We start from the raw sequence: 15,343 nt of genomic DNA on the forward strand, positions 1-15,343 counted from the left end.
AAAAGGAACAGAAAACACAGGGTATGAGATAAAGCACATCCCTCATGGAAAGTGACAAAAAGAACTATGGAAGAGCAAGTAAAGGGAAAAGAAAGTAGAATAAAACACATTAAAAGCACAGGGAAACATTTCATTATCTACTATAGGGAAGAAAAGACTGATGTGAAGGAAGAATTGTGAAATATTGGGTTAAAACTTTATATATTTTATCCCAGCTTTTTAAGGAAATTAATCTTATGCAGGAAGTGTTGGGGAGGGTTCCTCCACTTGGAAACTGGGTGGCTGAATTCAATCAAATTTGACAGAAGAGTAGGGGTCTCCAAGACAATTGCCTAACAAAATGCTAAGTTCATGAAATCAAGATGCTATGAGTGTCCTGACCAAGGGAAAGGCTGCAGTATGCATTAAGACCTTATTAGACATCAGATGATCCACAAAAGGACGAGACTATAAATGTTTTGAACACGGAAAAAAAAAGAATTCCATTAGAGCTTACAATAATCTGTGAGATTTAAAAAAAAGAGGGGGGAAAAAGGCTAAGAAGCCAGGTTTCTACTGCTTAAGGAACTACTCTCTTAAAATACTTCTTCCTCTCACACCTGGGGGGAAAAAAGGAATACATGGCAATACAACTTGGTATAGTATTCACCATCAGAAGTAGTAACACACAGGTGCCAAAAGGCCCTTTTTATATGCAAAAGTGCCATACAAAGCGAGACATTTTTATCTTCCTTTGGAGAAATCAAAGCAAGAGAGGCAAAGTGACGACAAAGAAAAACAGCAGTGGAAAAGCTGGATGGAAAGAAAAGCCAAGTAACCCAAATCACCTTCCACCCACTCCTCCAGGCTGCCTTCAGAACCAGCAGCATCCAACACAGAACATAATATGTTTTCTGGAACCCGATTAAAACAGAACGCACTTACAGCATACAATAATCAATTAGAAGAATTTTTTTAAAAGCTATATCACTCTTTTGTTTCATACCGATCAACCCTTTCTTGAATTCATAAATATCGTTAATAGTCACTCTGCCTTAATATATTTATCTCAATGCAAATGACAAGCAGCAATTCCTCAGCTTTTTCATTAAAACCAGATTTTAGATAGCCACATATATCCATCTACACTTTTACAGCATAGTCAAGTCAGTATTTCATATTCAAAAATGGCATCTGCATGCTTGCTAAAAATTAACCTTTGCTACAATTTAAGCAAAGAGAAACTTCAGATGGTGTTCCACTGAATGCCTTCTTGTGCCTTAGCTTATACACTAGCCTGATGGTACCAGAAAGGCAACTAATTTAAACCAGTAAGTGATTTTCATAGGTTCTACAATGAAAGCATATAGAATACCAGACAATTAAATTTTACTGGCAAGCAATCTAGGATGCTTGGACTGACTGAACTAACATAACTGAATGTACTTAAGCAAACTACCCAAGCTTTGTCAATTCAATATTTCCAATTCAAGGATAACAAAGCAGAATTACTTTAATCATTTTCAACACAATTCTCCAGATAAATCACAGACTGGTTGCACAAATAGATCCTGAAATATTTCACTTTTCAGAAAGCACACCTTTCAACTTCAGACAACACCTAGTATCTGCGTGCCAAGGAATGCAGTCATATAGAATCAGTTAACAATTACAGCCAATAAACAAATCAACCGCAGTAGATCCACTTTTGATATTAATAAGCAGTGATTCACGTGAAGCATCATATAGCTTTCCTTACGTATAGATTCATCATCAATATATTTAAGAGAAAAAGTCAACTCATTACCATATGAAATGCTAGTTAAACGTAGTATATTTCAGCTGTTGGAGACGCAAACAAAAGAAAGGTCTTAGTGTTGAAAATGTGGGACTTTTACCTAGAATCCTGATTATAGCATACAAAGAAGAGGCATGCCTGTGTTTTATTAAACAGATCTAAATGCAGCACCTTGCTCCATCCACTCGATGCTATGAACACTTTCTATTTGCCCTTATGTTTATTCTTTTTGTTTGTTTGTTTCAAAAAGAATCCAAGTCCTATCTCCTCAAGCTAAGGTATTTGCTTAAAACCACAACTGCTCGAAAGGGTAGAAAAATCAAACCAGAGCATTTAATCTGTTTAAATGCCACTGAGTCACAATTAGATGTCACTGTATGTTCACTTTAATTCTGAAAGCACATGCAGTATGAAAGGAAGTCACAGCAATGTACTGCTCCAGGTGCAAGCGCATGCAACGTATATGCCTAGCATTAAAGCTAGCCCTTCAGCGCTCTGGACTTTCTATTTATTCTGTCCGCGAGTGAGGCGGACGCAGAGAAAAGCGTTTTGCTGGCTGCAGAAGTTGGAACCTACGTGCTTCTCCTGCTCCCAGCCAGCCGCGATCTCCAAGCCAGCCTAACAATGGTAGCAGTGTTCCAGCGGGCAGATCTGCCGTGAATTGGATCGAATCCCCTCGCCTCCGAACGGCAAACCCGCCGCCGCCCGTCCCCACCTCTGCCCTCCCGAGCCCCGGTACACCCTAACGGCGCGGCCGGCCGGGAGGGACGAGCGCCTCGTCTCGTCTCGTCCCACCTCACCTCGGCCCGGCGGCAGCCGCTCGCACCTGGCTGCGGCTGACGTCACCCCCACCGCCCCCCGCCCGGGCCGCCTGCCCGCTGACCCCGGCCCCGCACGGCCCCACCTTCCCCGCCGGGCGATCCCGCCGCCGCCGCCGCTTCGCCGGGTTACGGGCACACGGGGTGAGAGGTCTGGGCGGTGGGGAGAGGGAGAGGAAAGCGCCGCGCTCCGGCACAAGTGCGGCCCCCTCCCCTCCTCCGCCTCGCAACACGCCCCCTCCTGCCCCCGCTAGCGGGGGCGGCGGGGAGACGGGGGGAAAGGGGCTCCGCGGCCGCGACGTGCCTGCCTGCCTGCCTGCCTCCTTTCCCGCCTCCCTCCCGCCGCCGCCCCCCGCACGGGCACGGACAAAGGGGAAGGGGCCAACACCTGGCGGGGGCCGGTCCCTTTGTGGGGCAGGCACGTCTCGCAGCGCCAGGGAAGGGGAGCGGGGGCGCGGGCTGGGCGGCGAGGGCCGGTCCCGGCCGCCCCAGGGGCCGTGAGGAAAGGGTGCGGAGCACTTACTCGCCGGCCCGGCTCCCGTGCGCTGCCTCCCCTCGCCTCACACCTTCACGCCGCTCGCCTCAGCCCCTCCCTCCGCCTTCGCTTCGCGCTGCCCCCGCGGCCGTTGGGGCGCTGGAACTTCAAACGGCGCCTGCCATTCCGCGCGCGCCGCGGCCGGCCGGCGGCTCCGGGGCGGGGGAAGGCGGCGGGGGCGCGTGCGGCCCCGGCGGCGGCGCGGAGCTCCCCCGAAGGCTTCACAATAGACACAGGGCAGCGCGTGTGTGTCTGTGTGTGCGCGCGCGGGAGGAGGGGCCTCTCCCGGCGCGCCGAGGCGGGAGGGAGGGCGGGCGGGCGGGAGAGAGGCAGGGCTGTTTACCCGGCGGCCGGACCCGGCCCCCCCGCCCGATGTTCGGCCTGGTCCATGCGCCGCCGCCCCCCAACCCCGCGACGTGAGGGATGCGAGCCCACCCCACCCCGCGGGCGGCAGGTGGTACGGTCCGAGCCGCCGGCTCTCTCTCCCCGGCACGGGTTGGGCGGGGCCCGCCATTGTGACGTCAACAAAGCCGGCTGATGACAACCAATCAGTGGGAGGGGGTGGGGTTCCTCAGGGCACAGCCCGCCTTTGGGCTGCCCCAGCCGGGAAGTTCCCCTTCGCTCTCCTCTCCCCCGCAAGAGCGGCGCCATAAGGCTCCTCTGCCCAGGCGGCAGGACGGCGGTAGCCGCGCCATGGCACGGCGCCCGTGCCGCCCGCCGTCCCCCCCGCTGCCCTGCCCCCTCCCCCCCCCCCCGCGGACAGCGTTGTGCCCGGCCTGGCCGGGGCCGTGTTGCATGCTGGAGCTTGTAGTCCCGCCCAGGGGTCCTGAAAGGTTAAACACCAACAACAGCAAAGACAGATTATTCCCCCCCCAAACGCCTGTATACCCCATGGAAGACTATAATTTATCCTTTAAAGCGTATTTTACGTTTTAGTGACCTACGTTTTAAGGGGCAGTCCCAGCCTGTTGTTCTTACGGGGGAAGGGACTCGATGAGCTCCGCGGAGCTGCCAGGACCTGCTCGTCCCGTCATCCCCCGCGCCAAGATGTCGGCGGCTATCGCCGCGCTCGCCTCCTACGGCGGCTCCGACTCGGAGCCCGACTCGGAGCCCGAGGCTGAGGCCGGCTCCCAGCGCGCCGCTGTGCTCGCCAGCCGCGACGCCGTGCTGCACCTCCGGGCGCCGCCCGCCGCCCCCCCGGCCCTGGCCGTCGACGCAGCCCCGGAAGTGGCCGTGAAGGTAGGCGTCCCTCTCCCGCCTGGGGGCCCGGGGCCCGCGGTACCCTCCCGCCGCTGTAGCCGCACCGTCGGCCTCCAGCACTGGGGACAGCCTTGGGGCAGCCCCGGGCCGGGGAAGCGGGGCGGGAAGGGCGGGGTGCCGGGGCGGAGGGGTGCGGGGCCGGCGGGGGGATGTTGCCGCCGCCTGGCCTTGCCCTGCCCCGCGGCGTGGGGGCCAGAGGTGAGGAGCGAGGGCCTGTGTCGGGGAGCTCGGTCGGTGGAACCAGCTGTGGTGGTTAAGCTTATTAAAGCCTATTACCTCTCTCTAAAAGCCGTGCCTTGCTTGGAGTTCCTCAGGTCGTCTGGTCTTCTGTTCCTCCGAGTTTAAGGTGTTTTTCTGTATAGTTTGCCTGGTTGGTGGGGTGAAGTCGATACCTGACAGGCTGAGTGCAGCGGAATCCTGCTCTAAAGAGCAGCCCAAAAGCTGATCGCTGTTTTCATTCCAGTGTTTCTTGGGAAACCTTAATTTTCCAAGTTCAGTGTCATATTGGTTCACTTTTGTGATTCCCGGAAAGGGGAGGGTGTTGGTTTTGTTTTGGGACTTTAGGATAGGCAACTAACTTTTAATCAAAACCAGGCATCTCATTGTGATGTCTGTCACTATAGTATTATGTTTCTTCCAGTTGTTCTGAAAAGTTTCCTACTTTGTGACAAAGAAATGGATGGAACCTTTAACTTTGTCATTAGTTAATTCATATACTATCACAACTGGTTGTATTTGCGTATGCTTGTTATATTGTGTGTACTGAATAGATGTGCATTTTCTTATCCCTTAGAGTTTTAGAAACATCTAACTTCTTGACTTGCAACCTCTGCAGACTATTTTGTACAGGCTTTGAAAGGAATGCTGATTGACATCTGTAATATCTTTTGAGTGTGATCATAAATGGCAAATAGCACTGGCCGTGCTCTTTGCCACTCTTGAGACTGTAGCAACGGGTTTTCCCTTTGCCGTGCCAGCACAAAGGTTTATGCAGTTGCTTGGTGACTGACATCAGGGAACTGATCTGAATTTAAAAAAAAAAGGTAATTCTGGTGGAGTTATTTGTCCTTGGATCCATTTCTCTATCTGGTTTGCAATGTAGCTGCACAAATGCTGTGCCAGCACAGTAAAATGCCCAGTGCCAGAGTAGGAACAAGCAGCTGGAATGCTAGGTGTCAGTAGCATGTTCCATTCAAAGCTGTTGGCCATACCTTGAAAGGGGTATCCACTGGTACATCTAGGACTGTCTCTGCCGCAGGCATTCTGCTAACCCAGATAAAAATGGAGAGAGGTTTGTAGCACCAAGATGTTTTATTAGAACATTGTCTAACGTTTTTATTTGAGATCATAGATGAGATGCATATAACTGAAAAGATCAATGACTTCAGCCTGAGGCTTTCTGAATGCACAGCGTACTGGAGCTTCTTTTAGTGCCACAACCTTCTCTGAGGAGTAACAGATCATTTCCTTGTAGAGTGATACCATGCTTTCTTTTCAGACTCTAACAGTTCAAGAAAGAAGTGGCAGTCTCATAGACAACATGCTCTCAACACCCTCCACGTCTAAAAGTGATAGCAGCCCACCGATCAGCACTAAAATCTTGCCAGTCACCCCCCTCAGGAATTTATCCTAATTCTTTAGGATTAGAAAACCCTTACTGAACAAATGTAAAAGACATGATGTTTGCATGTAGGTCACAAGAACTCTTTTTAAGTACAAGGTTGGAAAAACAGCAAGCTGAGTGAGGAGGAAAGCAGAGTTACAATTCATTAGTATCAATTCACTTGTGCAAATCTTGTTTTGACATGAATAAGGATCAAGTACTCTTAAGTGCATGGATATGTATTACACACAGGACCAGGAACTGGTAGGAAAAGATGGTGCTAAGAAGGAAGATTAGAAGGGTTAGTCATACAATAGATATAAACAACAGCTGCACACAAGTGCGTTTTTGGTAGTTGAGAATGTAAGTCTTAAGTGGTTGGTGCTCTGCACGCTATTTCTAATCATTGTACCTGTTTCTGGTTCAGAATTTTGGCTTGTTAACTTGCACAAACATTAGACTTTTGTGTACTTAAAAGAAGAATAAGTTCCTCACTTTATTGCAAGGCATAATTGTTAGAACACTAAGCCACAGCATTTGGGGTTTTTTGTTACTTAAATGTGTATATCAAATATAGCCCTAAGATTTTATTCCAAGATGTATTTCTTCTACAGAAATCTGCTGAGTCCTTGCCTCAAAGTGCATCATACATATATGTGTTCTTATTGGTGTGAACATAATTTTTCTATACCTGAAAACTGGACTAATTATTTGTAACTATGCTCTAAAAGTTTGAGGGGATGGCTTTTGTTACGCCTTCTTCTTACAGTCTGTTTGTTATAATAAGCCTATTGCTGATCTTGATGTTAAATAACTCATAATAAATAACATTGAATTATAATTATTGGTTACTTCAGTAATACTTCTACTGTAAGTAAGTTTAAATTCCAGTACAGCAGCTATAAGCTGACTAACAGGAGCTGGGTTCAGAACAAACAAAAGGATGCAGTTCTTCATGCAACATGTAGTAGGACTGTTCCTATGCCAAGAAATATTGTGTATGTGAGAAGTTTACACTGTTACAAGTCTGGACAAGTACTTGGAAGAGATCCATTGAAGGAAGAGATGCTAATAAATGCACAGATGTCTTCAAGCTCACAAAGTCTTCTGACCTGAAAATAGTTGGCTGTTAGGGGAGTGCAGCAGGAGTATCATGCACACTTGCCCTGTTCTTACTCTCCCCTAGGCGTCAAGTTGCATAAGGCTCATGTTTCTTTTGTGGGGAGAGTGGATAGGTTAATCAAGATGTTTTCTTACTCCAAATACATCATCAGGTAGCAGGTAAGCATGACAGTGTTGTTGATAGCAGCTGTTCCACAAAGGAAAGGGAGCCCACTTGCCAACAGCAGGGCTAAGAAATGTCTTCCCTCCAGCAGTGGTCATCATGAGCGGCAGGACATACAGAATAGTTTTGTGGTGTCTTCAGCACTTGTACCATGAGAGTGGAGGTTCAGTACTTCTAGTTGTCCATTCCATCACGAGTGGACTTTCATTCAGGGAAATGTCAGGTCCTGTGACTTCTGCAAGGATTTGTGTTGATTCATTAACTTGTTGACATAGGTGCAGCTCTTCTCAGCTTCCTGCTGGTAGTTGTGTTTTCTGTACGGGAAAAATAAGGTCCTGCTCTCCTCTTTGTCTCTAAGATACAGTAGGTTCCTCCACTCATGGCAGAAGCAGATCTTCATGAAGCATAGCTCATCCATCCTGTCTGACTGTAGTAACTGCACTGGCTAAGCACGCACCATCCTGGTGCTTTGTTACTGGTTTTCTGTGGATGTGTTTTGCCTTAATCAGCTTTCTGGGGAGATGTAAGGCAGTTAAAATCAATAGTAAGTACAACCTTTTTGCTTCTGTGATGCATCCTGTGAGCCACACGTGTGGCTTCCAGAGGAAGGGGGGGTTTATCTCCTTTGCTCCCTCCCTCCCTCCCATACAGGAACACCAGTGCTTTCTGCTACTAGTCAGGCCTTGGTACAGGCAGCGGCTCCTGTTGTCTGTTGCTCCAGCCTACTTTAAGGAGAAATAGAGCCCACCTGAAGTGAGGCCTTAGGTCTTTCTGCTCTGTAAGAGCATCTTGCTGCAAGATGGGTAGCTCCAGGACAGTTTCGTTTACTCTGGTTATTGTAGGGTATGAACTTGAGGCACTAAGTGTGAGTTGGCCGTAGAGATCTCCTCCCCGGCAGTGCCCATGATACTGGGCTAGACAGGCTCTTCATCTCTTAGGCTCTTAAAGCAACCAGTTTTGTGAACAGATTAAGTATGGTTAACATAATGAGAAGAAACCCAGAATGTGTTTAAGTAATGGAGGATCTAGAGCTCTTTTGCTGTTAGGTATCCTGAAACTGACTAAGATGTGTTTGTTAGTGGTGGCTTTTCTGTGTGGAGTGCATTAGGCTAATGAAGAACATAAACTGGAAGAGTCAAATACAGACGCTCATTTACTTGGTCCTTAACACCAGTGCATTATGAATGTTTGTTCAGTGTTTTCATAGTGCTGGCTTTGATTTGAAAGTAGAGGCCAGCATGTGTTTCAAGTCCTATAACACAGTGGTTTCCTTTTTTCAGTCTAAAACTCATATTTTGGGATTCTTTCTAAGTTATATTTTGCTAGACATTGTCAAAACCAATTACAATTAATTTTCCTACAGCTTCTACTGATATGAAAAAAATCACCCTAGGATTGCTTACAAAGTATTTACCTTCACTAGTGAATTAAAAATGCTGATGGAAATCAGGAAATGGCATGTTCTATGAAGAAATCACTTTCACAGGAAATGTTGCAGCTACAAGCTTTGCTCTTGGAGAGAACATTTACAGTTTCATCTCCATCAGTTCAGGATGAGACTTGGATGGGAGCAGATTTCATTATATTTACCTACAGCATCTCATTCACTAGTTTTGAGAAAAGGATACTCAACTGGGTTGAAATCAACTAGGCTGGCCTGGCCTGGTACGGTACAGGAGCTGGAGGGTTTATGTTGTCTTTAATGTCAGAAATGATTGGAAATCTCATGTCTATTTTTCTTTTGAATCTAGTTTACCTTTGGCACTATGCAGGTGTATTGGGTTGGAATTGAGTTAATTCTCCCCACAGGAGCCCTCATAGTGCTGTGTATTGGCAGCTAGCAAGGTGTTGATAACACACCAGTGTTGTGGCTGCTACTGAGCAGTGCCAGCACACATCAAGGCTGTCTCTCCAACATTTGTTTCCCCACCCCCTCAGCAGCAGGCTGGGGGTGGGCAAGATCTTGGGAGGCGACACAGCCAGGACAGATGACCCAAACTGACCAAAGGGATATTCCACACCATATGACATCTGCTCAGCAATAAGAAACTGAGAGATAGGGCAAGGAACAGGGCGGGGGCATTTGGGTTTTTTTACAATGTTTGTCTTCTGGGGTAAGGAGTACGCATACTGAAGCCCTGCTTCCCAGGAAGTGGCTGGACATCACCTGCTGATGGGAAGTAGAGAATAATCTTTTGCTTTTTGCTTTGCTTCCATGCACGGCCTTTTGCTTTAGCTACATTAAACTGCCTTTATCTTGACCCACGAGTTTGGGGTTGTTTTTTCCATCTTATTTTCTCCCCTCCCTGCCTTGCTCAGGAGGGGAGTGATAGAGTGGCTTGGTGGACACCTGGCGTCCACAGCAGGTGTCCAGAAAATTACTGCTTTGGGGAAGAAATAGACTTGTGTCACATTTCTTAATGTTCTTTAAAACCTAATCCTTGCCCAGCTATGGAGAGAGGGAAGATAGAAAGTCAGTGTGTGACCATTCTGTAGCAGTCATGAACATTAGTGATGTGGGAGGTATTATTTGTTAGGAATACCTTGGCTTCTTTTAATATGGTGGAGGTTCCTGCTTTCTTTGACACAAAATATCTTGTAGAGAATAGGCGCTTAGAAGTTGTCATCATGCAAGATGCTGGGAATCTAGCCCAGTTCAACAAACCATTTAATGTATGCTTTTCTTGATGGTTTATTTTTATTCTGTTGAAGTTAGTGGGATGGACATTTAGTGTTAAGAGTATTTGAGCAGGTAGAATGGCTACAAGCAGGTAACAACCAAATCTTAATGTTGGGACTTCACTGTAAATGCCATTCATCTCTAGGCAATAAATAAATCTTGATGATAATAAATCTGAAATCTTTGGAATGAGATAATACTGTGTATTTGACAGCCCGAGTGGTTTATGCAAGAATGAGTAAGTGACAAATTGCTTAAGCCTTTGTGGCTCATGGGATGGGGTCTTAATTTACTACATTTTAATTTAATGGTTAATTAAAACTAATTAAATCTTATGTAAAGCAGGGTGCCCTTTTTAGCTATTTGGCTAATTAGTAATGAATTTACCTGGGGAGAAGGGAACATTGTAGGTTTATTATCTACAGTGTCCAGAAAAAAACCCTCATATAGACATCACAACTCTGCTTGCATGAAAAGAAACTGCAAAACTCTGACCTTTGCCAGACACTCAAGATTTAAGTGTCAAATGCTGCTTCTAAATGCAGGAACGTGACTTATTAAACTTACAGGTGCCACATATTAGCACATGGGCCTATTATTACGGAATTTGGCTGAAATTTAAAAATATTGTAGATTAAAAGGATTGTTAGCTGCCTTAATGTAAACAACATTATATTCTTCCAAAGGAGCAGAATTAGCATTCAGTGTTGCAGTCCATGCTGCAGCTTGTTTCTTTTATTTAAGGTTTTGCTTTGATGCCTATTACAGAGATTTGGCCTGTGTTTATTTTAAAGATGTTTTTGTCTTGCATACATATAAAAGAAAACTTCTAGCAAGCCTTTTTCAGATTTTTTTAAAATTACTGAACTATATTTCATTCTGTAAATCAAGTACTTTTCATAGATGGTAATGGTTTTGGTTTATGGCATTCAGGTAGGGTTTTTCTAAAGAAAAACAGGACTGTGGCATGTTTAAGGAATCCGTAAGAAGGAAAGCTAATCTGATTTACTGTGTTTATAGTCTAAAATCCCTTCTATTTCCTGTGCTCTTTCCTATGCTGACTTTTAAACTGGTAGGACTAAAGGAGGATGCCTTGGTAGGAGCTAGACATTCTGTGATCTCTAGGGAGTTATAATGAAGCACCCACTTGTCTACACTTAGCGTCAAAAGCTTCTTTCTATCTCAAGGTAGATTCCTTAGGAAATGCTAATACTCTTAAGAGTACAGCCATGAGTGCCATCTCCCTATGATAGTGTGACACTGTGTTGTAGAATGAAACACAACACAGAAGAGGCAAAAGGAGAGCATTTAGGTATCAAAGAATTTATCTAATCAATTCATATCTGAACTGTAAATCAACCTGATACTGCAAGCAAGTAGTCATCATATCTCTTTAAGAAGCAATCAAAAAAACCCCAACCAACCAACACGCTAAGTAATTCAGTGATAAGACTTCATATACTTCTTACTTCCCTTACATCAAGAGTGATACCTGCGTCTGTCTGGACAGACACTCATTTAACCTACCAAACTTCAGTGAATCTACAGACTGAGCAATTTGTGTTTGGCTATCCTTATTTCTGCTAAGTTGTATAATGTGAATCTTTTTTAGGCTGAATTAAGTTGTCTAATTCTTCTATACAGGTCGTATCTTTAGACCTCTGATCATTCTTGTTTTTTCTCTTTTGGACCCTTATCAGTAGCATGTGTCTTGTCTGGTGTGTGGTGCCCAATCTGGCCACTGTATTTCAGTTGGGCTCTTCTTACCAGCGCTGAGAAAAGCAGAGAAGTGACATGTATAGGTGAAGTTTGCAGCTCCATTGTATTCTGGCTTCCAAGAAAGACGTATTCAGTGAAACATAAATTCTGAAAGCCTTAATTCTTCTTTTCCAGGACATGTGGAGTGTACCACCTTTAATGATGTTACAGCATGTCATAAAGCCCGTATTTATACAATTTCCAAGTTGCAGCAAGCACAAGCTGCTTCTCTGCGAGTCCTACAGCTGAACTTTTAGCTGTCTCTGGAGGAACACTATATAGATAGTTTAAATTGACAGCTTCTTGACACCCCCCCCCCCCCCCCCCCCGCCCTTTGTGAGTGGGAAGTGACCTAGAGTAATACTTAGCCCATCATTACATTCACAGATTCCCTCCTCTTTCAGCATAGCTATTGATAGTCTTCTGTCCCACAGAGCCACTTTTGTCATGCTTGGGACACAAGGTACATGATGAATTGCTCACCTAGGCTTTTAGACAAATCAAGACATCGTGTGTGACCAAAGGAAAAACTACAGCACAGCAGAGGGATGTGATGCCTTAGATTACCTTATCTCAGTCACAGCTCTGCCAGACTGCTTCTCTTGTGATCCCTTTTCTGTTTGCTGTAGCTATGGTGCATGCATCTAGAATGCATGCCGGTAAGTTCTGTTGGCTGTTGCCAGCATAAAGGGACAGAGCTGTAAGACCTGTTATGTTTACTTTTTTTTTCACTTTCTGGGTCTTAGAAAGATCAGTTCTGCTGAAATGGTCTTCTGGAAATGTAGGCAGTTGTACCCAGTGATCTTCACCATGTGCAGAGGTGGCCGATGAGTTCTTTCCTCTCATAAAAAAAAAATAAAAAAAACCCCACCAAACCCACTTCAATGCAGATAGCTTGCCAATTTGCGAAATGATTGATAGACTAAGTTAATATTTTTAATGTTTCTGCTGCCTACCAGAGTCTTGTAATGCTGTACAAAATGGCATTTATTAGATGTTGACCAAAGGATAATTTGTCTGTTGTGATCTGAACCCTTGCTGTAGACTAACATTTCAGAATGTGGTGTGTGAATACTTTATTTTCCTATCATTTTGATTCTTTAAAATACTGAGAAGGTAAAGTGGGGAGTTGGGACATGTTCAAATTATTATAGAGTTTAAAGCGAAATGGCGTAGTGAAAAGATAACCACTATGTGCTTCAGCAGCATATTAACAGATCATCATTTGATGCCTAAATGTATGAAAGGATGGATAAGGCTGGAAGTCTTGGGGAGCATAGGTCTGATAAATACAACATGTGCTTCAATTTCAAGGCTCGGTGGTTTCCATGCAGAAAGACTATGCCTGTGGTGGTCTAGGAGTGAACATATTGTGTGGCTTCCAAGTGACTCAGCACTGTTCCACCAGCAGCGAAGTAGAACCAGAATTGCTATAATTGTCCAGCAGAGGATCAGCTTTCATTGCACAATCTGTTTCTTTTCTCAATTACCGAGTGGCATATAATAGGACTTAACAGGGAGAAAAGAGGAGGAAAAATAGCAGAACTGAAAAATTCTTGGCATTTTTGCAAAACTGGATTTTTCTCACTTTTCCAGTTTAAAGAGCAGGAAAAAACGTGTGTCTTAATTTCAAATAAACTGAAAACTGTTTAAATGTCACTGACAGTTGATTAGATAAATTTTGCCATATTATCAATTATTTTCTCAAATTCTAAAGTTGGTGGATAAGATGTGAAGTCTAGCTGGCAGGGCAAGCTGCATGATGTGGCTTGGGAAACTTGTGTATGGAAAATGTCCTCAGGTCATGGAGCTGTGAAAGGAAATACAAGTGTGTAGGTAATACAGGTTAGGAAACAGTTTTGATAGGCTCCTATTCTAGCTGGGGATGGGGACATGTCGGTTTTTGTTGCTGAATGACTGGATTAGGCCTGCTGTGCTGTTCCCAGGCAAGTTCATAGTGTATGAAAGTCAAGGCTGTCAACGTAGCGATAGCTGTTGTCATCCGAGCCCAGTGAATTGGAAAGGTCATGTGATGAGAGAAAGGAGGTCAGGCCGAGATTTGGCAGCGCTAAGGGCTCAAGCAAGAGCAGTGCAGTGGCTGGACCTGCCTCTTAAAATAATTGATACGCAGTGAGAGTAAAGCTTTCTTGTTGGGCTTAACAATTGTTTGTAATTGACCTGCCGTTGAATTGGGGAGAAAAAAAGCTTCTGAGCATGGCATGTCAGAGAATAGCTAACAACATTAAATAAGTAAAGAACATACCATTTTGCTCTTTCAAATATTAAAATAAAAGCAGGATTGAGTTTGTTCAAGGTAATTTTTTATTAAAGAAGTGACTCCTAAAATTCAATCCTCTATTGTGCTACTTCCTTCTGTTAGTTGCAAATGCTTTTGGATCCTGTAAGCACTGATTAAACACTAATGCGAAGATACCTTTTTCAGTATAATTACTAGGGGTAGTATTAATATACTAGCACATTGTAAATCCCTTTCAAATGTATTTATTCTAAAAGAAAGATGCAGGAAGAAATACCGGTAATAATACCACAAAATAGCATTCTCCTTTATTAACTGAGGCCTTAATTGGGGCAGGGGGGAGGTAGTGTCAATTTAGGATCAATGTAAATAAGCTTTTGTAGAGCTCTCTGAAACCAGGTCTTTTTGAGCACTGCCACTGAATCAGCTTTTTTCTTTCCCATTTTTTCCATCTTCTACATCAGCTGCATGTTCCCTTCTGGGTTTTTCCCTTTGAGCTGCTTGAAGTTAATTTTTTGGTTATCCCCTCTTTCTTGTCCCTTCATCTATCAAGTTAAATTTTTGTCACAACAGGCTTGGAAATGTGTTTAAAAGCTGAAGCTGAATTACATTTATACCTTTTGGTAAAAACTTGGAGATAAGGTATCATTGGATTCTCTGAAACTCATTATTATACATACCTTTGCTCTGATGTCTAATTTTTTTTCCCAGCTGTCTTTCAAAACATTTCAAAACATTTGTGACTTCTGCCTTCTACCTTTTTGCAGAAGTCTAATCTTCACCGTTTTGTATTAAATGGTGACCATTTTAATTGGCTCTTCTTTACAAAATCTGTTTTCAAACATCCTTGAGAAAAAAGTTGTCTCCAATCTTGCTACTGTTTTTAAAATGTGTGCATGAAGTTTTTTAAAAAAAGTAATAGTGCACATGCAAAAATCTGCGTGTATCTTAGACTGAATTTCTCGGCATTGGTTTTGCAATCAATACTTTTTTAAAATAGAAACTTTGGCCAAGCTACTCTTCTCCTTTCATAGTGCTAAAAATATCAACTTGAACTACAGCCTTAATTTGGTCTGAAACGGGGTAATGTCACATATTTAAAAGTCTGTATGTGAAAAATGATTTATTCATATGTCTGGTTTATTTCAGGAAGATGTGGAAACAGGAATACACCTTGATCCTGCTATCAAGGAAGTTCAATACAATCCCACTTACGATACCATGTTTGCACCTGAGGTAAGGAACAATATTGATCTTTAGAACAGAAATGCCTTTGGCTTAAAGGGCAGAGGTTCTATAAATCTTGTGTGAAATTCATTTAAGACATACCTTCTTTGGATGCTTGCTCTATTTTGGAATCTAATTTGGGC

At 44.4% G+C, this 15,343-nt stretch overlaps 2 protein-coding genes across 8 annotated transcripts in view; one reads left to right on the forward strand and one right to left on the reverse strand.

Annotated features, from left to right (window-relative positions):
- WASF1 (WASP family member 1) overlaps nucleotides 1-3,647 on the reverse strand; it is a 103,911-nt gene extending 100,264 nt beyond the window's left edge. For 2 of the 7 annotated variants that reach the window (XM_075747883.1, XM_075747884.1), the window contains exon 1: nucleotides 3,119-3,556. The gene's annotated coding sequence lies outside the window, so the exon portion shown is untranslated. Of the gene's footprint in view, nucleotides 1-2,983 lie in introns of all 7 variants that reach the window. The other 5 variants (XM_075747886.1, XM_075747887.1, XM_075747877.1 and 2 more) reach the window with 4 other exon arrangements.
- A 461-nt stretch (nucleotides 3,648-4,108) lies between these two features.
- Nucleotides 4,109-15,343, forward strand: part of CDC40 (cell division cycle 40) — a 42,133-nt gene continuing 30,898 nt past the window's right edge. The window contains exons 1-2 of the mRNA XM_075747891.1: nucleotides 4,109-4,369; nucleotides 15,123-15,209. Of these exons, the coding sequence (XP_075604006.1) occupies nucleotides 4,124-4,369; nucleotides 15,123-15,209 (333 nt within the window). The 5' untranslated portion in view covers nucleotides 4,109-4,123. The remainder of the gene's footprint in view (nucleotides 4,370-15,122; nucleotides 15,210-15,343) is intronic.

This window comes from Balearica regulorum, chromosome 3 (genome assembly GCF_011004875.1).
Source record: "Balearica regulorum gibbericeps isolate bBalReg1 chromosome 3, bBalReg1.pri, whole genome shotgun sequence".
Classification (NCBI taxonomy): domain Eukaryota; kingdom Metazoa; phylum Chordata; class Aves; order Gruiformes; family Gruidae; genus Balearica; species Balearica regulorum.